Here is a 26,398-nt window from a genome sequence, read left to right as displayed (position 1 = left end):
TTGACATTATTTTAGGTACAAGCGACGTGAGTTTCAGAAGACATACACATTTATCATGAGGTTTTTCATACAGAACGAAACTATATTTACGGCTAAACACCCCTCCGCCAGTTCGACGTTTACTCGCGCCCATGATTAAAGGCAGCTGCGCCACAGAGGCGCCGGACTTCACTTCCCGTCGTGCACCGCGGCGAAAGCGAAACTAAAGGAATAGCGGAGAAAAGTCGCCCTTTTTCGGAGGTAAACAAGGCGGGCGGATGGAAGGAAAGAAAACCCCGAGTGACTTTAAGTCCTCTTCCTCTGAATTGAAAGTGGAGTTTGCTTTTTGACGCTGGCCGGGCTGGGGCTGCTATAAAAGTGGACACTTTTGACACCAGGCTGGCAGTCGACTCGAGAAGCTTCACGGTAAACTTACCGCCTTGTCTTTAAACGCCATGTTCCCGAATGGACATGAACTCACTCTTCCTTATGTGGTTTTTTATCTTTTGCAGATGTCTTACACCACAGTTTTCTTCGATCTGGAGACAACCGGATTAGGTAGGCGACATTTGACAAAAATATTTTGACAACTTTCGGCTTGTTGTTAATATTGACATCATCAGGTTTTATCATTTTTAATGTTGTTGTCATCGCTACGAGTATCGGTTTGGATTTGTTTTTTGTTTTTTTTCTCCCATTTAACTCATTCGATGCTGGAAATTCCCACTCATTATTTTCACTGATCTTTCAAAATCCACATATTTTTGTACATTGTTCCACTTTTGCCAATTTGAGATGGAAGGATACTTTTTTTTAAATTTAACTCACTGCCATTGAGACAACTTGATATCATTTATTTCACTCCCAATAGATTGGACGTCTATCGCTGTCATAGGCAGATAACACGGAATTTATGAAATAACATACTAATAAATAACTAGCCTGTATCAGTTACACTGGTTGTTCCATATTTGTATTTTTTATGTTGTTTTTATAGCTAACTTTTTTTAAAAGCCCATATTACAACATTCAGATTTATTTTAGCTAGGTTAGTGTTTGTCTCACAAGGAATAAAATATAGATAACATTTTTGCGTCCGTTCTCGTGCCTGAAATGTCGAGAAAAAAAATAGCTGTTATTATTCACCATTATTTATGATTTGAGTTTTTGTACCTGCAGCAAAGGGCGAGGTAGGAGAAAAAGATGGAGTTTTTTAAATGTTTGTCCAAAGCTAAAGGTCTCAACTGTGTCAAATTTGTTTCCTTCTAATGAAAAGCTCATTCCAGCAGTGAAGAAGCACTCGCGCGTTTGTTCCACTTTCCTTTCCTGTCAGGAGTCAAAATGTCTCTGAACAACTTTGGCATTTATCCAAGTAAAAGCCATTGTTGTTGCAACCCCATTTTAGTGTTGAAATTCAACACGAACCAAAGAAAAAAGTCTAAATTTGCCACTTTATTAAAAGCCAGTTCATCTTTTTTTAGCGTTACTTAAAGATTAAAAGTTAAATACAACTAAACCTGTGATTGTTTCACGTACCACTAGGGGAGGCTGCAGTTAGCCAAGATTTTAGTATTTATTTAAAAAGGCAACACACTGACTTTGTGGAGACTTGGTGTTTAAAAGTTGAAAAAATGCAAAGATACCAAATGACCCAGAATGTATGAGTGAGTGACGCTTTGTTTTTGTTAGCCTTGGTGCTAGTTACAAAGTGACTGCATGTCGTGTTCTAGGTCAACCGTTGTTGAGACTTTGTCTGTGGACACGACGGCCTTGAATCGTCCTTTTTATTTTTTTAGGACATTTTACGTCTGTCTTTTGATTGTTCTTGTCCAAAAACTAACCTAATCTTTTTCCACCAGACACATGGACATGTGACATCATCCAAATCGCCGCCGTCTGCGGCTCGCGCGTCTTTAACGTCTACTGCGTCCCGCGCTCCCGCATCACCGGAGAAGCCAGCGGCCTCACGGGCTTCTCCGTGGAAAACGGCGCGCTGCTCCGCCACGGGTCGCTCATGCAGACCGTCCCGCTCAAGCAGGCCTTGGAGTCCTTCGTGGAGTTCCTCTCCTCCTTCCACGGCACCGTGTACCTGGCGGCCCACAGCGCCAATCGCTTCGACGCCCCCGTCCTCAACAGGGCGCTGAAGGAGTTCTCCCTCTCGGAAAAGTTCGCCAGGGCCGTGTCCAAGTACCTGGATACGTTCTTGCTCAGCAAGACATTGTTCAGGAACCTCTCCAGCTACTCCCTGAAAAACCTGGTGCAGCACTTCCTGGGCAAGAGCTACGACGCTCACAACGCGCTGGAGGACGCCAAAGTGCTTCAGGAGGTCTTCAAATTGTGGAAAATTGGAAATGTCCAGCCGTGGCGTTACTTGACCACAGTGCCGGGCCGTTAATTTTAAGCGTGAGGCCTTCAGGTGGGTTGAAACGACGTCTCCGGCTAGCCAGGGAGAAGCAATCGATCCTCATCATTTTTTTTTCCCCATCAGGTGTCCAGGGAGTCAACATTGGGTCACGCCAGTCACCCGACACAATTAAGGTATTCACGCTGTTAGTCGTTAGGAAGTCGATTGTTGTGAGGATGGAAAGGAGATGAGGATCGATTGCTTCTGCCTGCTTACCCCGACTGATTTAAAAAAAAAAAAACGTTTTTACCCATTGATTTTTAGTATTTTTTTTTTTTTGCGACGAAAAATCGCAACATCAATTTCAAGAGAATAACTGTAGAATGTCATTTTCTACATTGTAAAGAGTATCATGTGTTTCTCAGTGACATTGTTCATTACAACACAATTCATCATCAACGTCAGAATTTGGATGTTTGAAATTCAAGCTACCGTGTTTACTCGCGTATAAGCCGCCCCTTAAAATTGCCTTAAAATCATTGAATTTTTCAATTTCTCGCATATAAGCCGCCCCCTGATTCACAATTTTCACCTCCATATTCATGGGTTTAATAGGGAGTACAAATGTGTTACTTTGAAGGGAAAATATTAAGAAAAATCATCACACTTGGTATTTCTAAGATACTGTATGAATCAAAAGTACATTATTAGAGTTAATATAAGGAATTAATTCATCCAGTAATGGTTGTTTTTTTTTAACTACAAAACAGAAAATAACCAACGAATAGTAAATGTTACTTTACCGACTTCTACTGATGAAATAGAGTATAGCAAGTCTTGTGCACATAAAAGCCGTACTCTTGATTCAGTCATCTTTTTTTTTGTTTGTTACAAATTCGGCTTATATGCAAGAAAATACGGTAACTGTTTTTGTCTGGCGTTAAAACCGTTGGAATTGGGATGTCTAAAATTGAGTGGCCATGTTTCCCTGCCATGGGCGTCCGTCAATGGCAGCCAATGAGTTCCTGTTTTATACCAAATGATTGGCTGCACAATTAATTTCCATGGTTCGCGGAACAAACATAGCACAGTCAACCATAGCATAGCTCATTTTGAATATCAATGCTGCCACCCCAAAAACACCTGATGTTTCATTTTGAAACTAACCAAAAAATTGTTATTTGACATTTTTCTACCGTTTAAAAAAAACGTTATACCACGCGCTTATGTGGTTTTACTGTTATAATAACAACCCCCCCCCCCCCCCCCCCCCCCCCCCCCCCCCCCCCCCACACTCCTAAAGCAACCACAATTACGATTTGGGCAAAACACCTTTAATATGACACCAGTAATCTTGGGGGTAAAAAATATATGTAATGTTACGTATATTCATGGAAAAAAAAGAGAAAAATATTTGGAAGATTTATATGGCGGTTTGAGAAAGGTTTTATTTTTATGCTGCTTTGTGCACTTTCTAGTAATTTTTATTTGTGCAGTCACTGTGTCGGTATTTGAACTGAAAAATTACAATCATATTTATACTTGCTGACAATGTTAGACATCCAATCATGTAAGTTTGTCACCGCATTGGATAAATACGCAAGTATTTCAAAATAGAAATGATGAAAAAAATATACATTTGTATTTTTCCCCAAAAAATATTTTGCACATTTTTAGTGTATTTTATTTTAAAATTGCACTTTTACTTAATGTTCTAGATTTTCATTTGTTTTTATTATTTTTAAAATCTTTTTGATTTGATTTTTAATTTTTGATGAATTTTACATGTATCCTCTTTTTTGTTTTTCATCTTTTTGATTTATTTTTAATTGTAGAATGTTTTAAAATATTAGTCATTCAATTTCGAATTATTATTTTTCTCTGCTTATGTATTACTAAATGCTTTTACGATCGGTCAACCTTCAATTAACACATTCATAAATTTCCACATTTTGATTTTGGAGTATCTATAACATATTTTATCAGACAAATGTGATTTCTTTGCTTTGCTTTGAAAATGAATTTTCAAATAGATTTCAATAAAAGACATTTTTACCCGTTGAACGCCTTCCTTAAACACGCCTTGTGTAGATTCACAAGTTCACCGCTTAGGGGCGAAAGAGAACACACGTGCTTTTATATCTGGCGGCAGAATGACCGAAGAATAAGTTTCTTCTTCGTTTTTCGTTTAAATGAGGCAGGGAAGCCCAGTTTCAAAGTGGCTCGGTTTCAACAATGTTTTTCCCCCCGCATCTTACTCTGCTCGTGTAAATATCACGGCAAAATAGTCAGTGGGCTTGTAATTTATTTAGCGTGACCACTTAGCTTTTAAACGTTGAAGTATTTGAGGGAAAGTTTAAAAACAATGCAGACGTCGGAGGCAGACGACAATCAGCAGCAGCTGGTTGTCTTTTTCGATTTGGAAACAACTGGATTTGGTAAGATGAGAAAAAGTTCATTCTACCTTTTTTTCTTTTTCCTCCGTTTAAAAGAACTCGACGTCCATTGTCGTAAACAGAATACCGTAAGTTAAATGCTATGGAAAATATAGTTTTTAGTCATTTAAAGTTAATCTTATCGTTTATGTTCTTGTTGTTGTAAACGTAAAAAAAAAGATTCATCATTGTGTAAAATGAATATTAAAAATGCAAAAGTGATTGGTAGTTAGAAATACATATAGTTGCTAATATTTTTTTATGACAATTGTTCAACGCAATGAGTCTTGGGGAAAAAAATATCCAGCTTTGGATGAGTTAAACCACAATACTACCCAGTTCTTTAGAAGCCTGGCGGGCTGTCAGGCTTTTTCTCGCCAATAGCCATGAAGGAAAATGTTCCTAGGCAAAGGTTCCCTCCCATGTACGTAAAATCACCATACCTGTCAACCTCTGCCGATAACTGCCCTTATAAATGATTATTGATTCCCCTTACAAACCCCCAAAAAACCTTACAAACACCGTACGAGTCGTCAGTTATCGGCAGAGGTTGACGGGTATGAATCACCGTTTCGGTTGGTCGGCCTCGGACCTCATAGGAGTGTCCGCGTGATCTTCAGGTCCCACGTGCGAGCTGGTCCAGCTGGCGGCGGTGAGCGGAAACCGATTTGTCAACCTCTACACGGTGCCCCGCCGCAGAATGGAAGCGGGCGCGGCCAGGGTGACGGGCCTTCGCGTGCGCCGACGCAAGCTCTACCTCCACTACCGTCCCGTCCCCACGTCACCCCTCCGCGATGTGCTCCGGTCCTTCATCGCCTTCTTGCGAGCGTTCGATCGCCCCCTTCTGGCGGGCCACAACATCCGCCGCTTCGACTGCCGGCCGCTGCGTCGAGCCCTGGACGAGACGGGCCTGCGGGCGGAGTTGGAGGCCTGCGTCGGGGGTTGGGTGGACACCCTCCCGCTGGCCCGAGAGATCCTGGAAGGCTGCGGAATGCGAAGCTTCAAGCAGGAGTACCTGGTCAGGGAGTTGATGGGCGTGGCCTACGGGGCCCACGATGCGTTGGAGGACGTGCGCGCTCTCCAGACGCTTTACCGCGTGCTGCAGCCCAAAGCGGAGGTGGTCGCACGCCACACCTTCTGCTTGAGCGACGTCCCGGTGGTCACGCCGGTGGTCATGCCGGAGGTCACGCCTGAGGTCACACATGAGGTCTCCAAAGTCCCGAAAAGAGAGCACTTGCTTCCAGGACAGCAACTTCTTTGGCAGCACCTGGAACGGACTGAGAAGGACGCGGACGAGAAAGCGGCAGATGGCAACGCTACCCAATCTTGACTTTGCTCACTAAATTGGATGTTTTTCATTTTTTTCCTACAAATAAATTCTATAAATGAAATCTTTTTGAACCGGCAGTGAATTATTATTGTCCTATATCAAGCACATGTGTCAAAGTGGCGGCTCGGGGGCCAAATCTGGCCCGCCGCATCATTTTGTGTGGCCCGGGAAAGTAAATCATGAGTGCCAATTTTCTGTTTTAAGATCAAATTAAAATGAAGAGTATAGATGCATATTAAATGTCCTGATTTTCTCCCTTTTTTAAATCAGTAATTGTAATTTTTAATCCATTATTTCTGGGTTTTTAGTTCAAAAATCATTTTGTAAAATCTAAAAATAAATTTAAAAAAAGCTAAAATAAACATTGTTTTAGATCTATAAAAAAACTGAATATTCAGGGATTTTAATCCATTTATTAAAACAATTCTAAATATATCTAAAATGATCCGGCCCACATGAAATCGAGTTGATGTTAACGCGGCTGCAAACCAACCTGAGTTTGACACCCCTGATGTAAAGTATATAGTACATACTGGGGACAGTATATGCGTGTGTATATGTATGTATATATACATGTGTGTATATATGTATGTATATATACATGTGTGTATATATGTATGTATATATACATGTGTGTATATATGTATGTATATATACATGTGTGTATATATGTATGTATATATACATGTGTGTATATATGTATGTATATATACATGTGTGTATATATGTATGTATATATACATGTGTGTATATATGTATGTATATATACATGTGTGTATATATGTATGTATATATACATGTGTATATATGTATGTATATATACATGTGTATATATGTATGTATATATACATGTGTATATATGTATGTATATATACATGTGTATATATGTATGTATATATACATGTGTATATATGTATGTATATATACATGTGTATATATGTATGTATATATACATGTGTATATATGTATGTATATATACATGTGTATATATGTATGTATATATACATGTGTATATATGTATGTATATATACATGTGTATATATGTATGTATATATACATGTGTATATATGTATGTATATATACATGTGTATATATGTATGTATATATACATGTGTATATATGTATGTATATATACATGTGTATATATGTATGTATATATACATGTGTATATATGTATGTATATATACATGTGTATATATGTATGTATATATACATGTGTATATATGTATGTATATATACATGTGTATATATGTATGTATATATACATGTGTATATATGTATGTATATATACATGTGTATATATGTATGTATATATACATGTGTATATATGTATGTATATATACATGTGTATATATGTATGTATATATACATGTGTATATATGTATGTATATATACATGTGTATATATGTATGTATATATACATGTGTATATATGTATGTATGTATACATGTGTGTATGTATGTATGTATGTATACATGTGTGTATGTATGTATGTATGTATACATGTGTGTATGTATGTATGTATGTATACATGTGTGTATGTATGTATGTATGTATACATGTGTGTATGTATGTATGTATACATGTGTGTATGTATGTATGTATACATGTGTGTATGTATGTATGTATACATGTGTGTATGTATGTATGTATACATGTGTGTATGTATGTATGTATACATGTGTGTATGTATGTATGTATACATGTGTGTATGTATGTATGTATACATGTGTGTATGTATGTATGTATACATGTGTGTATGTATGTATGTATACATGTGTGTATGTATGTATGTATACATGTGTGTATGTATGTATGTATACATGTGTGTATGTATGTATGTATACATGTGTATATGTATGTATGTATACATGTGTATATGTATGTATGTATACATGTGTATATGTATGTATGTATACATGTGTATATGTATGTATGTATACATGTGTATATGTATGTATGTATACATGTGTATATGTATGTATGTATACATGTGTATATGTATGTATGTATACATGTGTATATGTATGTATGTATGTATATATGTGTATATGTATGTATGTATGTATGTATATATGTGTATATATATATATGTTTGTATATGTGTATGTATATATATATGTATGTGTATATGTGTATATATATATATGTATATGTGTATATGTATATATGTGTATATGTATGTATATGTATATATATGTATATATATTAATATACATATGTTTTTTGCTATATCTGCATAACTTTTTACACATTCGGTGCCATTGACAGTTATAGACGTCAAATTCATTTCAACTAGAAAGGCTGGCGTGGAGCGATCATGGTTCACTGCCATTTAGGGCAAGTTTGACAGGAGGGCTGGCAGCAATCGAATAGTGGCTGCCAACCCTCCCAGTCAAAATAGATTGGGCGTCTCATGCCATCAATGGCAACAAATAAGCAAAAATAAACAAGAAACAACACAAACTAATGTAACACCACAAATCTTTTATAGAATCATTGTCTTTTTTTGTGCAATTCTCATGCTACAGCAAAGTCTTCCAGAAGGGATGAATAACATAATAAACAGCAAAAAAATGTCAACACTCATTGAGGGAGATCTAAAAAGTAATTAAACGTTGAGGGACACTGAAAAAAATGACAGCAGTAACTTCACTTGACAGAAATGATACAGATTAATATTGAAATGCTAAACATCACTCATGGAAGTGGAATAACTTCTGGCTAGTTGGAACAAAGTGCACTTCTTGGCCATTTGGAACAGGAACAAAAATTTTCGGAATGACAAAATATTAGTTCATCTCATTTGCAAGTTTTGATAGGGACATCTACAAAATTGTAAAAACTGAGCTATACGTTTATAAAAGTTGATACAGCATTTTGTGTTTGTACTCCTAAACTTACATTTTTTCCCAACTTTTAGTCATGCATGTTTTTTATTTTATTTTTTTCGTATAGTGGAACCTCTTAAATGGAAGTCTGGGATGATAACCATGAATTTCAACTTAACATTTTCACTTGAGGTAAGTGGTTGTATTTGGATGTTTATTAACTTTCAGGTTTGTTGTGGGGAAATTGGGAAAGTTCAAATTTGAGGGAAATTCAGACGTTTTTTTGTGTTAGCATGCTAGCGCTTAGCCGTTTACTACGTTTGACTTTGCAGTACTTTTTGTTTGATAATTCGTCACATCACATGTTCTATTTTTTTATGCGCCGGTTACGATGTTTTAAATAACAAAGTATTATTAATAAATGCCGTTAATATTTTTCCAATTTAAAAAAAAAAAATATTTTTTATTATTTTTTTTAATGAAATGTTAGGCTTAATGCAATGACAAAATAAGAATACAGTCAACATTATTAAGTAATAATAGCATAAATGAAATGTGTTGTAATGAACAATGTAACTGAGAAACACTATTATAATACTCTTAAAAATATAGAAAATGACATTGTACTCAGTAATTTTATTGAAATTGAGGTTGCGATCTTTCGTTGCTCATTAAATGCCACAAAGTTAAAAAGCAAAAACCTTGCAAAATTAATTCCCCCTTAAAAAAACAAAACAAATGATTCAACCTAAGTTTTTGTCCCACTTTGGGCATTCCTCTGTACATTTTGACCAATAAAAGTAGTCCGGTAACAAGCAGTAGTCAATTCTCAACACGTTCACATGCATCAGACAAATAAATCATCAACTCTTTATGGACTAACGAGCTCATAAGATGCAAGTGTGAGCATAACATATCAACATATGGGTATCTATAGCCTTAAAAAACGGAAATAGTCCAGAAATAATGATCATTTCGACCCTGGCTTGCTCAAACACTTCTTAAACTCATTGTCTGCAATTGACAGTGTTAGACGTCCAATCCTATTGAAGCAGGAGGGATGGCACTCTTTTGCTTTAAATGGATTGGGCGTCTATTACTATAAAACTAATAAGTGGAAGAACAGATTGTTTCGATTAGATTTGTTAGAATTCCTCGCAGCTGTGAGATTCAAGTGATTAAACTAGTGTGCAAGTGACCAATCCGCAGTACTCGGTCGTCATTGGCCGCCACGAACAGAGACGGGCGTCCAATCCCTTCCGATCGGGAACAATGCCCACTCGCCGTCTTCCTGACGTTCGACCGTATTCCGTCGATGGCGGGGAATGAGCGAGAAAAAACGGCGAGCGTGGAATCGGGCGTTTTATAGTAAGCAGCAAGCACGAAACATGACCACGCCCACCGGAGAGGCCACGTGGAGGAGCAAGCTCTCGTTAGCCGACACGAACAAAACGTCGCCGCGCCTCAGGCCCACGTCGGACGGCGCGGCGGCCGAGGCCGCCACGGCGTCGCCTTCGACCACCAGTAGGATGCTGGCGCTGTCGACGGGCGTCACGGTGTACTGCTTAACCGAGGCCGGGACCTAGACCAATCGAGATGAGGACTACTGAAGCACTTTTTTTCAAAAAAAATGACAAACTAAGTTTTCCTCACCTGTATCCTCATGACGGTAAAGTCCGGCACGGGGGGGTCGTAGACGGTGACGCAAGGGTCCGAGGCGTCCTGAACGGGCGGGAAAAGCTTGGCGGCGGAAGGGGCGGGGCTGTAGTCCAGCATTTCGCAGAGGGTGTTGACGTCGATGTACTTGGGGGTCAGCCCGGCTCGCACCGTGTTGTCGGAGCACGCCATGCACTCGATGCAATCTGTTTAATTAAGAAAAAAAAAAAAAATCTCAATCAGGTAAACAAGCCAGAATTTTTGACAAAATTCTGCGGTTTAGTTTAAAGAGTTCATGAACTGAAATGCCATTTTAGCGCCTCACAATTCGTGAGCTATCATTTGCAGGTCATTTCGGATTTGTAGGTTCAACACAATCGTTTTAAAAATTATTAAAATGTCTCTCTTTTGGCACCAAGTAGAAGAAATCTTTAATAAAAAAATATTTTTCCCATAATGCACATCGATTGAGCTCCGGAAAATAGCAAAGTTGCACTTCAATGTTGAGTTCAAGTGACAAACATGTATTTTTTAATTTTTAATAATGACTAAATTAACTCTTACATGCTGTTTGTAGAAATGAAAATGATACAATAACATGTCGGCAAAACGGCAATGATTTTATTACCATGTGCTGATTAGTTTTCTATGGTAATGATGTCTAAGTTTAGATTTGAGATGTATGTGGGATAAAAGTTAAATTATGAATTAGAGGTGACTGAACTGGAAAATCATCTTTTGCATTTGACTTTGTTCCCAAAATCTTGAAATTGTAATTTTATGCAAGCCTATTTACTAGGACCAACCTCCGTACAGGTACGCGTGAGGTTCGTTAGCGCCCAGGAACATGGCCTGATTGGGATCCAAGCGAATGTGATTGAGGAAGTAGATGGAAAAGCAGCCGATGTCTCCGGGGTACTGGGAATGGAGGCGGAGCAACAGTTCGCCGTTGCTGCTCTCCGTGTCCTTGCCTGCCGCGCCTTGACGGACACAAAAGCGGATACAAAAATTGAGTAAAAGCATTTTTTTCCATGTTACAGTAATCTCTCAAATGTCGTAATTAACGTAGACCAAACATGGCCACGGTAATTGAAAAATCGCAAAGTAGGGTCACCCCTATTTAAAAATAAAAAAGTCCTAGAAGCAAGAGCGGCTTCCGCTTACAACACTTGTGTCAAAGTGGTGGCCCGGGGGCCAAATCTGGCCCGCCGCATGATTTTGTGTGGCCCGGGAAAGTAAATCATGAGTGCCGACTTTCTGTTTTAGAATCAAATTCAAATGATTATAGATGTACATTACATTTCCTGATTTTCCCCTTTTTAAAATCAATCATTGCAATTTTTTAATCAATTTTTTTTATTTTGTGTTTTTAGTTTAGATATACAAATATTTTCCATTTTCCACTTTAAAAAAATATTTTGTTTCCATTTGAAATAAAAAAAACATGATTAAAAGACATTTTCCAATACTAAGAAAAAAAAGCTCAAATAAAGATTGCTTTAGCTCTATAAAAACAGACTATTTAGGGCTTTTGATCCAGTTCTTTTAATCCAATTTAAAATATATATATCTATATATTAGCTCTAAAATGGTCCGGCCCACATGAAATGGCGTTGACGTTAATGCGGCCCGCATATAATGAATATATATTCATTCATTCATTCATTCATATATATATATATATATATATATATATATATATATATATATATATATATATATATATATATATATATATATATATATATATATATATATATATATATATATATATTCATATATATATATATATATAGATATATATTCATATATATATATATTCATATATATTCATATTCATATATATATATATTCATATATATTCATATTCATATATATATATTCAAATATATATTCATTCATATATATATATTTTTTTAAGTTCATAAAAATGTGAAAATCCACCCTTTTAAAAATAATTAATATCAGAAAAAATACGGAAGTGAATTTGCGATAATTGGGGGAAGACTGTTTAAGGACAATTTAAGGAATTTAAGCCTTTTATCCAAAATAGTACATTGATTTACAAAACAACATTGGAGTATGAAGGTTATATATGTTCAGGTCTGTTTATTTAGTTTCAGTGTTTTAAGTGATAATACGTCAATATTACTGTGTGCTCAATGTAAAAACTAGTAATAAAAAGTCCACATTTGTTAGCGGTGATGCATTTAACTCACCTTCTTCCGTGACCCTCTTGACGAGCATGTTGAGTTGATCCACAAACACTTTCTTCTCACAGTTCATCATCCTGGTGAAGCACTTCTTCAGCGCCTGGCCAACACGTCCGGCGCTGCCTACGCTGTCCCGCAGCTCCTCGGCCGCTTCATTGCCCACCAAAGCACGGAACTCAGGTACGACTGAAAGCGTCACATACGCCAAGCGTTACACGTGTGAGAACCACTTCGGATTCGGCTCAGACTTACACTGGAGGAATCCCAGGATCTCCTCCACGGGCCTGAAACCACAGAGGCCCTGGAAGTGAGTGAGAGCGATGGCCATCTCCGGCTTGTGGTTGTTGTCCGGGTAATGCTCCGGAAACTGAGCGTGGAGACGAGCGGCTAATTCCTGAATAGAAGAAAAAAATGAGTATAATCTGGCGTCGGTTGCTAGTCCCCCCCCAAAAAATGTGCCTGAACTCACCCTGTTAGGGTGAGCCTGAATGGACAAGGCGGTGTTAACGGACAGGACTTTGAAGAGGAAGGGCAGCTTCCCCTGAAAAGTGTCCTTGACCTTGGAGCCCAGGCATGCTGGGAAATGGGCAATCCACTGGCCCAGAGTGGTCTGCGCGATCCTGTTGTCTTTAATCTGAGCGTCGCCTTTCGGGTGGGCGCCCATCCACAGCTAGAGAATGCAATCAAAATAAGAAGCGTGGACGGACGACTGAGAAAAAACGCAGCGTGTCGTCTGTGTGAAAATGTCAACGCAAGTGATTGACCTTCGCAACAAACCCCGCAGGGATGGGGGCATGCTAAATAAAGCACGTTAGCAAACAGAGTGCAAAACAGGGATACCGTATTTTCACGACTATAAGGCGCACGTAAAAGTCTTAAATTTTCTCCAAAATAGACAGGGCGCCTTATAATCCAGTGCGCTTTATATATGGACCAATGCTAAAGTTGTTATCACGATAAAATCAAATCAATCACTCGATAGGGTACACCATCCTCTACAGATCTCACAACTACGGCAAGCAGCCCCCGACTCTACTATTTTTCCGTAGAAAAAGTACTGCGAAGTGACTGCTGGGATATGTAGTTCTTTTGTCAATACACCCAATGGGGTGTGGCCTGTATACATCGACATCAACACAGCTTGACGAAGCATGGAAAGCAGCGTTGGAATAGTTACGCTAGCTACTAGCTAGCTACTATTTGCGAATGGATTGTGGCCGCGTGGACGAACGTATAAAACTCAGCGTTTTCGATGACTCATTTGGACAATTGTTCAATTCGGACACAGAAAATGAGGACTTTGTTGAATTTGTGGGTGATGATGACGTGAGTAAGTTGTAAAATGGCTAAATGAAGTACAACCGAACTCAGTTTTGCTTCCGTTGCCTTTTTAAAAACGTGTTTTTAGCATGTGGGTGTAGCGTGTATGTTTAAGCTGGTGTATGTTTTGCCATGCCTGGCTGCGTCTATAAAAATGGTGCGTCCTTTGTGTGTGTAAAATACAGAAATAGCACTCGTTACTGACACTGCGGCTAAAAATACGATGCGCCGTATAGTCGGGAAAATACGGTATATTGTCTTGGCTGCCTGTGCGTGTTTTCTACACACCTCTGCATAAGGTTTGCCCTCCTCAATGACGGCCAGTGGGTCGCCGCCAACCACCAGTTTGGCCACTTCGCTGTCCAGTCCTACCTTTCCCCACGCGTAGTTCTGTACTGCGCATGTCAGTGGAAACACTGAAATGGAGGCAAGCATGTTTTAATTCAATTTTTACCCCCCAAAAAAGATCAATTCAGTTGTTTTGGGTGCTGCAAGAAAAGTTGCAGTGTCGCATTTACATAGCAGTTGAGTTGGGTAACACAATCTTTTGCAATAGTTTGCCTTTACCAACTAACAATAGCGCGTTGGAGCACAATATTGGCGTCAGATAATGAAAAACATCGTAAAAAGGTTATGACAGGAAATATATTCCACTCGGGCATGATAACCTAGAAGAATATGAGGTCTCCTAGTTAATTTAATTATTACTGTATTTATGTTTTATTGGTGTCAGATCACAAGAAGGAAATCTCAATTTCCACCATACTTATCACTTAACTTAATATGTATGGTTTCACTTTCAAACAAAAAATGTTTTTAAACTTTCCTGCTAACCCTCCCATGCAAAATGGATTGGACGTGTCCGTAAAGGAATGCTCTGTAAAGGATTAACAGCTACCGTTTTATTGCTGATAAGTGTTTGTCATGCAAATATTTACTTTAATGACGACTTTATTACCGATGATTTCCCGGATGTTCCGAGTTACGAGCCAACTCGTACCTCACCACTGTAATGCAACTCCCTCGTAAACCAAAGCACATCAGTAATGAATGACGCTTCGGGATTAATGTCAACGTTTAAATGAGACAAAAACAGCACCATTTTGTATGTATTTATTTGGAGGGGGGCTAAATGGGCGTTGATGCGACGGGGCTACGGTCCTTAACAAAGCGGAACAAAAACACAACAAAGCAAATTTTAGCTCCCACTAATGCATCCTTAGCTAACACAATGGTGCGTTCAATGACCTCCCAGCTGTTTTAGGACAAAAGTAGTATCTGGTTACTTTATTAAGATGTAATCGACAGGCTAGCTAGCAGGCTGGCTACCTTTATAAGTACACCTTACGTACCTTTAGCATGTTTTGCTTAATGTGTTGAATTAATTGAACGGATTAAAAAATCGCGTAGTTGAATGAGTTAGAGTTGCAGAGAAGATATGCGCTCACCTCTTACTTTCTCCATGACGAACTGCGAATTGGGTGTGACGTCACTATTTTTTTTTGCCCTTCGTTGTAAAAGCTTCCGATTGGCTAATGTATGCATTGGCAAGACTTATGAAAGTAGGCAACAAAATATTACTTTTGTAAAAGTAAATCTGAAATTGTGACTCGATTGTTTTATAGTGGTCTCATTAGTATTACATTTTGGAAACCAAATTGTTTGATGGGGAACAAGTATTTTTGTATTTGAGTCTAAATATATTTAAAGATTAAAAATACAATTCAACTTTATACAGTTTTAGTGAAATCGGTATTTAGAAATCTGAATTTTCTAAAATTAATATAATATGAATTTTATATTTTATAATATGAAAATATGCAGTTTATTTGTTTTTTCTGAGAACTTGTGGACTGTGCCTCAGATAATTAATTGTAGGATCATGTTTTTAACCTTTCTTCAATCATATATTTGCTATTAACGTATGTGACAACACTAGAACTATTTTTAATATTTGGGTTTCGCTTCCAGATTTGCGCGTGGCGCTGTGATGACATCTATCGAAACAAAAAGGTAGACGTCGAAAATCGGAGTCGGCGGTGCAAGTAACTGGCAGCCATCTTGAGTCGGTAGACTTCTCCAGCGGCCTCTACTGCAGCACCAGGTAATTTTATCAACTAAAATATTCAAAAAAACGATGAATTACGGTCGGGTTTACAATCGTCTTGTGTTTATAGCTAACTATACTAACGTGTCCTTTATTAAGGCTGGATTTTGAGAAATATTATAAATTAATATAAATAGTACAAAAAAAGTCATTCATTTTACAGTTTTGTCATCCTCGCAAGGGTCGCGGGGACTTAAATAGGTATGCTGTAAAATTAACGCATTTCTAACGTTAATGCCAAACACAATAGTTTGAAAATTGGTCGAAAATTGTGCAATCTATAATTCATTGATTGTATGTGATGTGATTGATGATGTACATGTTACACCGAATCGCATGGAAGCAAAATGGCCGATGAGTGATGACGCTTAGGGCTAATGGCTCACAGTGCGCACGAGAAGTCTATTGCTGTATATGTGTTGTCTATGATGTCGCCGTCCAGTTGTCTGGCCGCGCATGCGTGTTACACGTGAGTCAAGGAAGTGGATTGAAGAGGAAACTTCGGTGGCGTTAAAGAGTTCGTTGTTTATTCCCCGCTCATAAAGGACAAAACCACCGAGAGACCTTCAGAAAAATGTCGGCGTTTGATGACAACCCCTTCGCCGAGTCGACTGGCGTCAACCCTTTTAATGTAAGTGCTTTATTTTTTTCGCGAGGGAGTGAAAGAGACCAGCTCAGCTGCTGTCAATTCACTCGCAATGCGAGAAGGTAGCCGCTAGCTAGCACGTCAGGAAACTTGATGGGTGGATCTCAATGGGAGGGCCTAAACGTAAAATTGCGTTACTATTGGGCGAATGCTTAGAATCGACAGCTTTTCAACCAACCAGCGAGCTTTATAACCTTACCGGGGTGGAATATCTCTTGGCTCAATTGTAGGAAGTTAACATGTAGCCAAAAAAGAATGTGAGTTTACACTTTTTAACCTCGCTCAATCGAGTTGACAAACGTTTCAGACCACGTGTATTCGTTTTAAGTTATTGATATAATGTATTCATTTTTAAATGCGAATGTAGGCCACGGCGCTCCGGAGTGCTTATTTAGTATTGGTCAAAGTGCTTTTTCTCATGGACATGGGCCAATTAAGCCATAAACACATTAACATCTTGGTTTTCCACTTCGTCTGGACAGCAACGAGAACCTGACTAAGACAATTTTGTACTTTAGGCTTGTTCAGAATCGTTATGGCATCAAATGATGGCTTAAACAACCCAACAATATTTTCTAGAATCAAATCTTCCATCTTAATTAGGTCATATTATGACCCACTGTAATTTTCTCAGTGGCGGGCCGTCAGGGCCTTCAAGGCCTTCTCTGCTGGCCTAAGAAATATCTGAATCATATATTATATTTTGTCCATCAATACTTATTAAATAATTCCAAATTGTCTGTTAGCTTCCTTTCATTGCTTTTCCCCCTGGTTGCACTGGCTATATTGCTAAATAATATTTAAATTGTGGACCAAGTTCTGATATCTGAAAAGCTCCAGTGTTTGTATTTAATCACTAAATGCTGCTAGGAATTGGATTTTACCCCGTTTTAGTGCAATTTTTGCCGTTTCGCGTATGGATGCATCGACGTTCATCGCTGTCTTTTTCCCGGGGAAATGATACTCCGGGCCCGGTTCTGATGTCTAAAAAGCTCCAGCATTTGTATTTAATCAATAAATGCTGTTTTCGGCTGGATTTTACCCCATTTTCGGGCAATGTTTGCCGGTACGCCATTGACGTTCATCGCTGTCTTCCCGGGAAATTCACCCCCCGGCCCGGTTGTAATGTCTGAAAAGCTCAAGTATTTGTATTTAATCATTAAATGCTGCTAGGAAGTGGATTTTATCCATTGAAGGCGCTACGAGAAAATGCACGGACCGCCACTGGGTCATAATATACACTGGTAAAACCAGAGTTTAAAGTAGTTAACTTTGAGGAAAAGAGGATCCACAGGTTAATTGTCATCAAGTAGATTTGCATAGCTATATGAACAGATTTACACTTTTCTAACACCGTAAGTAGAATCGAATAACACACCTGGTGATAAATTACGGGACTCTGCTTGGGAATGACAGTGCAGTATGAGACTGTTTGACTGCTGGGTGGGTAGATGAAGCTAAATAAATACACTTTCAGCACGATGCCCGCCTGGTCCTCGCTCCCAATCACGCACACTGGGATCACATTCATTTGAGTAAACAGATTTTAGCTGGAATGAATACACATTAGCCAATATACTGACACAATGATATTTGTAGAGATGAACATCCTTCACGGTTGATGCTTTCTATCTCACTTCCTGTTTCACAGAGGTTAAGTCAATTTGTGCAGTTTTCTCAAGTCTTCCTACAATGGTTTTTGCAATGTCATCAAAAGGTGCAATCCAAATGCGATCTGGCTTAATAATATTTCAAAATACTCATGCCATGGCAGCCAGTGAGTCAATATATTTTAAAAACTGGATCATTTTACCCGATCTCGATCCTCTAAAAATGATGCAATCGGGCCCTATTTTCCATCACATGATCAGAGCTGGGACATCTCTAGTTACTAGTTCCCTATCACTAATGTTCCCCAGTGTCCATTTTTTGCAAGCGCGTAAAACCTCCAGTTGGAAATATAATTAAAATACTTAATACTAACTTTTCCTGACACACACTGTTAGTGGCTTTCGCCAAGTTCCATCCCGCTACCACATTTCATCAAAGTGCGTAAGTGCGTGGAAGCAGACTGCAACCTCGTTGACAGGAAGGAGTCAATTGTTGAGCGTGGCTGGGAATGTTTCCAGGTGCGTCCGGCACTGATAAGTACCGTCCATCACGGTAAAGTCCTTTTAACCGCTTTGATCACATGACCAGAAAGCATTATTTTCTCTCCTCTATTTTTGGACTCTCATTCCCTTAACAGAGGGTGAAAAATTAACTGTTTTTACATTAAACATGCAGTATTTTTGTGAAGTCCATTATTGGCTCTGATTGATGCTTCTCCCAATCAAAATGGATTGGACATCTATCGCTGTCAATGGCAGTAAATCAGTTAAATTCCGCCAATACACGGTATCTACCGTATAGTATTAGTGTTGCAGGATACCATTTTTTGACCAATTCCGATACTTGATTACCGAAACCATGTTTTTTTTTTTTTTTTTAAATATTCCTTGCAGGAATGTATATATTCAGTGGTATTAAATTACTGCATACACACTCGAATGAAAAATATTAGCTATCATGTCTCACTGCTGAAGAATGTGAAACAAAAGTTGAGCAAATGGGATAAAAAATATAGATTCAGTGTTGCATTTTGAATGTGATACATAATTTGTTTTATTCATTTTTTTGTGATTGAAAACGGTTTAATCGTTGACTGGGACATGCTTTGATTTTTTTTTCCAGGACCCAGCAGTTACTCAGGTGACAAATTCCAGCATCGAACCTGTTGACCAGTTCAACCCTTTCCCTGCCTCAGTAAGCGAATCTACTGCTTCATTCACTTTCATCTTTGTAAGCTTCATTCGTCTTAAATATGTCTTTTATTATGATTTTTTTTGGAGAGCCTGGCTAGTCAGACCACAGCAGCGTCCACTTCGCCCTATCAACCGGCAGTGCTGCAGCCATCTACAGAACCCACTCCCCAGGTGAGTCACATATGTGCAAACACAGGATAAATACACTTATTTGACCCTTTATCCAGTATCATTCAGTCAGTTTGCAGACTTGCAGTCTTCTCGGCATGTTTGCGGTACCTCCTCAGGTAGCATCGTGTCACCTGAGCGTGCTCGGGGATCACACTCCGCAGCTCAGTTTACACAATTTCATGCCAGTCATTGTTTTTCAGGTTATTTGTTAACTATTCATGGAGTTCCATTTCTATTCATCAATCTATCGGTTCAAAATACCACACAAAAAGTGTGTTTTTAACCTTTGACAGCTGAACACAGGCGGGGAACGCAACACGACGGCAATAGAAACTAAGTACAGTAGTACCTCGACATACGATCAAAATCCGTTCCGAGACTGAGATCGTATGTCGAGCTTTTCGTAACTCGGGCGAACGTTTCCCATTGAAATGAATTGAAAACAAATTAATTTGTTCCAACCCTCTGAAAAAACACCAATAACAGGATATTGGATTGGAAAAAAATGTTTTATTTCTTCTAATTCGCTATATACAGTGGTACCTCGAGATACGAGCTTAATCCGTTCCGGAACTGAGCTCGTATGACAGGATTCTCGTAACTCGAGCGGGCGTTTTCCATTGAAATGAATGGAAAACAAATTAATTCGTTCCAGCCCTCTGAAAAAAACACCAAAAACAGGATATTGGATTGTCCTCACAATAGGATAACGCACGACCACTTGCCAACGAGAAGTAGTCTTGAATGAGCGATCACGGGAGCTAAGGCTAAGGAAAGAATAACAGGAAATGCAATAGCTGAACTTACCCACGTATTGATTGTGGGTAATGAAGTTTTATTCGGAGAAAGGGTGCCATTGGGTATCGGTGTTGTGTGCACGAGTATACTTCATTACCCAGAAAGCCCTCTTTTTGCCCACGCATGCGCGTTGTGCGTTTCCTGGTCGAAACTCGTCTGAATAAATTGTTCAGTGCTCGTAGATATCTGTAATACACGAAAGAGATGCGGCAAAAAAAGACAGTGCGCTACAATGATAAACAGCCTCTCGTGTCATGGCCACCTGGCTTTCTCGCATCTCGAAATTTTTCTCGTATCGCGGGCGAATTATTCGATCAAAATTTTCGTCGTACCACGAGCTGATCGTAGGTCGAGGTACCACTGTACCAATCATAATAGCGTTTATTCGTTATTATTATTATCACGACTTCTTTCCATTTCAAGTTGGAGGGCGCGATTGAAAATGCCGTGCTAGTTTCGGCAAAAACGCGGTTAGAGAGCCATTTTTCAAGCATCTTGACCTACGTCAAAGAGTTTTTCAAAATAAAATATTTTTCAGATTTTGAAAAAAAAATAACGAAAGTTAATGTACCGTATTTTCTCGCATATACGCTGTATTTGTCTTTTTGAATTTGTCTACGTGAAGGAAACTCCCTTGAAATTGTAACATTCAACGATTTTAAGGCAATTTTAAGGGTGCGGCTTATACGCAGAGGAGGCTAATATGCGATAAAATATGGTAATAAAAAAAAAATCTTGTACCTGTCCGCGACCTGGGGGTTGAGTCAATTCCCGCTTACAAAATATGGAATAAGTCTTTTATTAAGTAGGCATAAACAAAATTTAAACATCGACAGCCACTCTGGAAGGAAATGATATCGTCTTTTTTGCTGCCACATTATTGGTGCTTAGGAAATATGCATGCTGTACGTAAAATGTGTTTTTGCTGACTCGCTGAGGAATAAATCTGCATTTGTGTGGGACTTTAAACGTGGCTGAGATTAAAAAAGCCTTTTTGCTCCAATGAAGCGGGTTTTCAGATTCAAAGCCCTGTCGGTCTCCTCCCCAGGCCACGGCCGTTGCGGCGCAGGCCAACCTGCTGAGGCAGCAAGAAGAACTGGAGAGGAAAGCTGCCGAGCTGGATCGCAGAGAGCAGGAGCTGCAGAGTCGAGGCTCCACAGGTCAATAGCGGCCAAGGGTCACGCGTCCTTGCCATTGACGCCGATAGACGTCTCGTGGATCTCGGTCTTTGGTACCCTTTCTAATGCTGCATTTGTTTGTGTCGTGTTATCAGGTAAAGCAAACAACTGGCCCCCACTCCCCAGGAGTTTCCCTATCAAGCCGTGTTTCTATCAGGACTTCGCTGAGGAAATCCCCACCGAGTATCAGAGGGTGTGCAAGATGATCTACTACCTTTGGATGTGTGAGTGTTTTGGCTTTTATTTAAGCACAGAGGCCAAATACTACTAAATGCGCATTTTGTATCAAAATTTTGAGGGGGAAAAAAACAAGCATTTTTTTCCAGCAGTTTACAGGAAAAAAATGTTGAGGATTTTTGTTTTTGCAAGAATTAACTATTGAAAAAGGGACTATTTAAAAACAATAGAGAATGAGAGTACAGACGCTCCCCTACTTACGAACATACGACTTACGAACAACGGTACATACGAACATGTCTGCAAATTGCGTTTATGTCGAAAAATGTTCGTAAGTTCGATTTTGTATTTTTTTCCGAGTAGTGCTTCTTTCCGCCGCTAATACCGACGCCTGGCGCTGTGAGAGCTCAACTCACCCAGCATCTACCTTCTTCTGTCCAATTCGTTGCAATGCGGAAGTGCGTGAACGTATCTCCAGTGCGCAAAGAACCTTTTTCATTTGTATCATTAAATATCTCGTGCATCCATTATTGAATATGGTTGGTAAAAAGCGAAAGGCTTCTATTGAGGGAGGTGCAAGGAAGAGGCAAGCCATTTCATTTGAAACGAGTGGCAATAATAACGAAGCTTGATGCGCGTGAGAGTGGTGAGCGTTGCACGGGCATACAACTTGAATCGTTCGACCGTCAGTACCATTTATAAACAGAAAGATCGAGCAGCAGGACCCAAATATTGAACGTTGCACAAAGTTTGCAAATCAATTGAATGATGCCATACAGTGCTACCGCATCATTTATGATGAAAAAAGAAGAAAACTGTGCAATCGTCGTTAGATCGCTTCTTTCGGCCAGTTTCTAATACATAAATCTCTCTCTCTCTATACAGTACTGTACATATTCTCTCCATTTTATTAAATGTTTTTTCAGTACAAACCAATGTGTGTTACTTATACAAGCCTTAAACATACAAATGCACTTATATAAACCTTCAATATACTTATATAGGCCTTAAACATAAATTATAATACAAAATATAGCACTGAATCAACTTACAAACAAATTCAACTTATGAACAATCGCTCGGAACCTAACTCGTTCGTAAGTAGGGGAGCGTCTGTATTGAGCTTTATTTTTGTTTGCACCACCGGGAAATGTCACAAATTCTGAAAATTCTCTTTACCCTCTAAGAAATATCATTTTTGACGTTTGGCACCTCTTTAAGTTTTCGCCCTATCTATTTTCTATAGAACTTTTTTTCCTCTTATTTTGCATAACATCTCAAATGCTCTGAGATGCCACACGATGGCGCCAGAGCAAGCGTTGGTGTTGCCAGTTATGACGGAATATTTTATGCGTTACTTTGAATGTGCATTTTGTTTTGACAGTTTTTTTTTGTTTTTTGTTTTTTTTAAAGGAACATTTATGGCCTGTTTGCAAACCAATGCAGACTTTACAATTCCCTCTTTTCACTCTCCACAGTCAACTGTGTGACACTGTTCCTAAACATGCTGGCCTGTCTGGCCTACTTCACCACGTCAGCTACCTACGGCGTGGACTTCGGCCTCTCCATCCTGTGGCTCATCCTTTTCGCTCCCTGCTCCTTCGTCTGCTGGTACCGGCCGGTCTACAAGGCCTTTAAGTAAGTGTACCATTGTTAAGGGCTTTTGAAAATGTTCTTTAACCCTTTCAGGGACAGTTAGGACTTCATTGAACGTGTATTCAAAAGTTAGCATTAGCTTATCTTATTCTCCGCCTGCTTAGGTCACAGAGTTATGCAAGGTTGTCCAAAATCTGCTTTCTAAATTTTGATGTCCTATTTTGAATCTACCATCTTCAGGTCCGACAGCTCCTTCAGCTTCTTTTTCTTCTTCTTTGTCTTCTTCTGCCAAGTGGTCATCTTCATCATCCAAGCAGTGGGCATCCCTAGGTGGGGCAATAGGTGGGTACCAACACTTCAAACTATATTCTCAATGCAGCATCTTGCTTGCCTTTGTAGCAACATTTATTTATTTTTCTTCTGTTTTCCCACATTTCTTCTTCAAATATAGTTTAGTTCGTCTCATAACACAGCATTGGTGAAATGTTCTGAGACTTCCTCATTCAAATGAATGGTGAAAACTACAAATTTATGATTGTAGGTGTACATGGCAAACCCAGATTTTAGAAATCTAATGTTTGAGTGAACTTGAGTTCAATTTAATAAGCGCACTTCTACATTTTTCCTCTTTGCTTAGTTTGCTGTTATTGTTTGTTCACTTATCAACATTCTTTCTCCTCTTCCTCTCCCACTTGCTTGACTTTTCATCCTTCAGCTTCTCTGCTGCCTTTTTTTACTGTAAGTGCCTACCCCCAGTTCCCACTTTTACCCAATTCACATAGTTAAAGAGAGAAACAGGTTATGGATTGTTAAATTTTTAATTTGTCTTTTTTTTTTTATTTATCTTGATTTTTTTATATTAATTTGAAAACAAAATCCTATTAATTCATCTACTTAATCTCGCGTGTATGTGTACTTTTGTCAATATGATCACTTCGGTTTGGTCAACCACTTGCCAACTACTTAAAAGTGCGGATTTAGAACTGCGTTTTTGGAAACAATAGAAAGCTGGACATATAGTTTTAATTTAGTTTAACTGTGCATGCGCACGCGCTAGTCAATGGCAGCCAATCAGTTAAACGTGGGTCGATTGATTGGCCGAAAACAAAAATAAGTAAACAAATAGAGAAACTAAATATGTTCTTTATTTTAATAATATATTTAAAATAAATGATACATATACAGGAAGATCTTTGCTAATCTAAAGCTCAGAAAATAGAATTGGGCCCATTTAAAGGTCAACAATTTCCTGTAAAAAAAATGACTATCAAAATAGTTCATTCGATCATCGATGAGTTTGCTATTGGTTAGTCGTGTCGCCGTGGCAACCCGAGTTAGCGGAGATCTCCGGTCGTTAACAAAGATGAGTTTGACACCCCTAGTTCGACCCGTCCCTCGGCAACTTCTCGGGTCGCCTAAAAACGTAACTTGTGTGTTTGTCGGCCACAGCGGTTGGATCGCCGCCTTCACCATCATCAAAACGTCCAAAGCGGTGTGCGCCATCATGATCATTGTGGCCATCCTTTTCACCATTTGCGCCGTCATGTCCGTCATCCTCCTCAAGATGGTAAGAAACGTCAAAGCGCCGCTCGCGCTCGTCGTTTCGGCCACCCGACCGAGCCCGCGAGCTAACGTTAGCGTTCCGGCCGCAGGTTCACGGCCTGTACCGCCGGACCGGGGCCAGCTTCCACAAGGCCCAGCAGGAGTTCTCGCAGGGAATTTTCACCAACAAAACATTCCAAAGCGCCGCCGCCAACGTAGCGACGTCCGCCGCGCAAGGCTCTTTCCAGGCCAACAACTAGCAGAAGCTACGCTAAGCGGTCAGGTCACGGTCTCGACATTACAAGGTTGGGGGTCGATCTCAAGCGAGCGGGGACGGCGTCCAACCTTCTAATGTGTCGACCTTGAGCGAGAGGTGAAAATGCACTCGCCGACACTCACCAATCACGCCTATTGGCGACATCATCTCGAGAAGCGGGAACCACACCAGGTGCATTGTGGGTGGAGGGCGAGAGACGTTGACTGATGGCTCGTTTCACTCGGTCTTGGCTTTGTATATTTTGTGTGCACTTTTTGGGCAACGCTCATCAGTTTATGTGCGTGGCGTTATGTTTTGATTCTTTAAAATCATGAGGTGTTTTTTTTTTGTTTTGTTTTTTTGCGCGTCATTGTTTGGCGATTCATTTTTGTTGACAGATGGCAAAATATACCAATCATATTACGGCTTAATGCTGAATGGGAGCGAATGTAAAAATAGCTGTTAAAATGGTTTAGTTGTCTTTTGCTGTCGTGTTTTGGGTTACAAAATCAACGTTGGAAAACAAGTACGCCAATGCTTACGTTTTCTATCCCCTTTGGATGATGCTTGGTTTTCACATTATGAAAAACAATACGTTGCAAGATTAATCCGCCTGGAAACGACATGGACAAATTATTGATTTATTTTTTTTATATTCAGGAATCTAAACCTGACGTTACTCCGACAAAAAATGTCAATTTTGTCACTCTCGATTTCAAATTCGAAAATGTTTTGTACGGATGTATATTTTCTGTGCCGTATTTGTTTATGATGAAATATCAGCTATGTGAAGGTAGATGAATGACATTTTTTTCAATCTCTAGAAATTTAACATTTGATCCAGAATTCAGATGGTAGGGCGACAAATATTATTTTTTTCCCCTAAATTTATACTGTGTCTCATGAAGTCAGCTGCTTTGGGTATGAACATATTTAATATAGCATCTAATAATAAAATGCTTGGCTTTCAACCCATGTGTTCATCTACTTCATTTGACCCACCTTAATTAACTAT

At 39.2% G+C, this 26,398-nt stretch overlaps 4 protein-coding genes across 7 annotated transcripts; 3 read left to right on the top strand and 1 right to left on the bottom strand.

Annotated features, from left to right (window-relative positions):
• Positions 1-20: 20 nt before the first annotated feature.
• Positions 21-3,586, top strand: LOC144070845 (DNA polymerase III PolC-type-like). Its single transcript, XM_077595310.1, has 4 exons — positions 21-405; positions 492-537; positions 1,839-2,395; positions 2,468-3,586. The coding sequence occupies exons 2-3, from the start codon at positions 492-494 to the stop codon at positions 2,372-2,374; spliced, it is 582 nt and encodes a 193-aa protein (XP_077451436.1). The 5' UTR covers positions 21-405; the 3' UTR covers positions 2,375-2,395; positions 2,468-3,586.
• Positions 3,587-4,443: 857 nt separating this feature from the next.
• On the top strand, positions 4,444-6,159 carry plex9.2 (PML-like exon 9.2). The gene is made up of 2 exons (XM_077595308.1): positions 4,444-4,761; positions 5,379-6,159. The coding sequence occupies exons 1-2, from the start codon at positions 4,689-4,691 to the stop codon at positions 6,086-6,088; spliced, it is 783 nt and encodes a 260-aa protein (XP_077451434.1). The 5' UTR covers positions 4,444-4,688; the 3' UTR covers positions 6,089-6,159.
• Positions 6,160-9,540: 3,381 nt separating this feature from the next.
• Positions 9,541-15,595, bottom strand: mpi (mannose phosphate isomerase). Its single transcript, XM_077597303.1, has 8 exons — positions 15,557-15,595; positions 14,397-14,524; positions 13,258-13,458; positions 13,041-13,182; positions 12,795-12,974; positions 11,382-11,555; positions 10,573-10,781; positions 9,541-10,501 (listed from the first exon to the last, which is right to left on the bottom strand). The coding sequence occupies exons 1-8, from the start codon at positions 15,570-15,572 to the stop codon at positions 10,283-10,285; spliced, it is 1,269 nt and encodes a 422-aa protein (XP_077453429.1). The 5' UTR covers positions 15,573-15,595; the 3' UTR covers positions 9,541-10,282.
• A 525-nt stretch (positions 15,596-16,120) lies between these two features.
• scamp2 (secretory carrier membrane protein 2) lies at positions 16,121-26,354 on the top strand. Of its 4 annotated transcripts, none has more exons than XM_077597305.1 (10): positions 16,121-16,212; positions 16,761-16,846; positions 19,595-19,666; positions 19,753-19,836; positions 21,683-21,794; positions 21,908-22,036; positions 23,468-23,627; positions 23,826-23,927; positions 25,035-25,152; positions 25,238-26,354. In XM_077597305.1, the coding sequence occupies exons 2-10, from the start codon at positions 16,790-16,792 to the stop codon at positions 25,385-25,387; spliced, it is 984 nt and encodes a 327-aa protein (XP_077453431.1). In that variant the 5' UTR covers positions 16,121-16,212; positions 16,761-16,789; the 3' UTR covers positions 25,388-26,354. The 4 variants fall into 4 exon arrangements, 3 of the variants coding, with proteins under 3 accessions (XP_077453431.1, XP_077453432.1, XP_077453430.1); XM_077597306.1 differs by lacking the exon at positions 16,121-16,212 and adding an exon at positions 16,401-16,416; XR_013299752.1 differs by lacking the exon at positions 16,121-16,212 and adding an exon at positions 24,301-24,323 and having other exon boundaries at positions 25,238-25,386.
• The last annotated feature ends 44 nt before the right edge of the window (positions 26,355-26,398 follow it).

Source organism: Stigmatopora argus, chromosome 3, assembly GCF_051989625.1.
Source record: "Stigmatopora argus isolate UIUO_Sarg chromosome 3, RoL_Sarg_1.0, whole genome shotgun sequence".
NCBI classification, from domain to species: Eukaryota; Metazoa; Chordata; class Actinopteri; order Syngnathiformes; family Syngnathidae; genus Stigmatopora; species Stigmatopora argus.
This window is presented reverse-complemented; position numbering and strand designations above follow the sequence as displayed.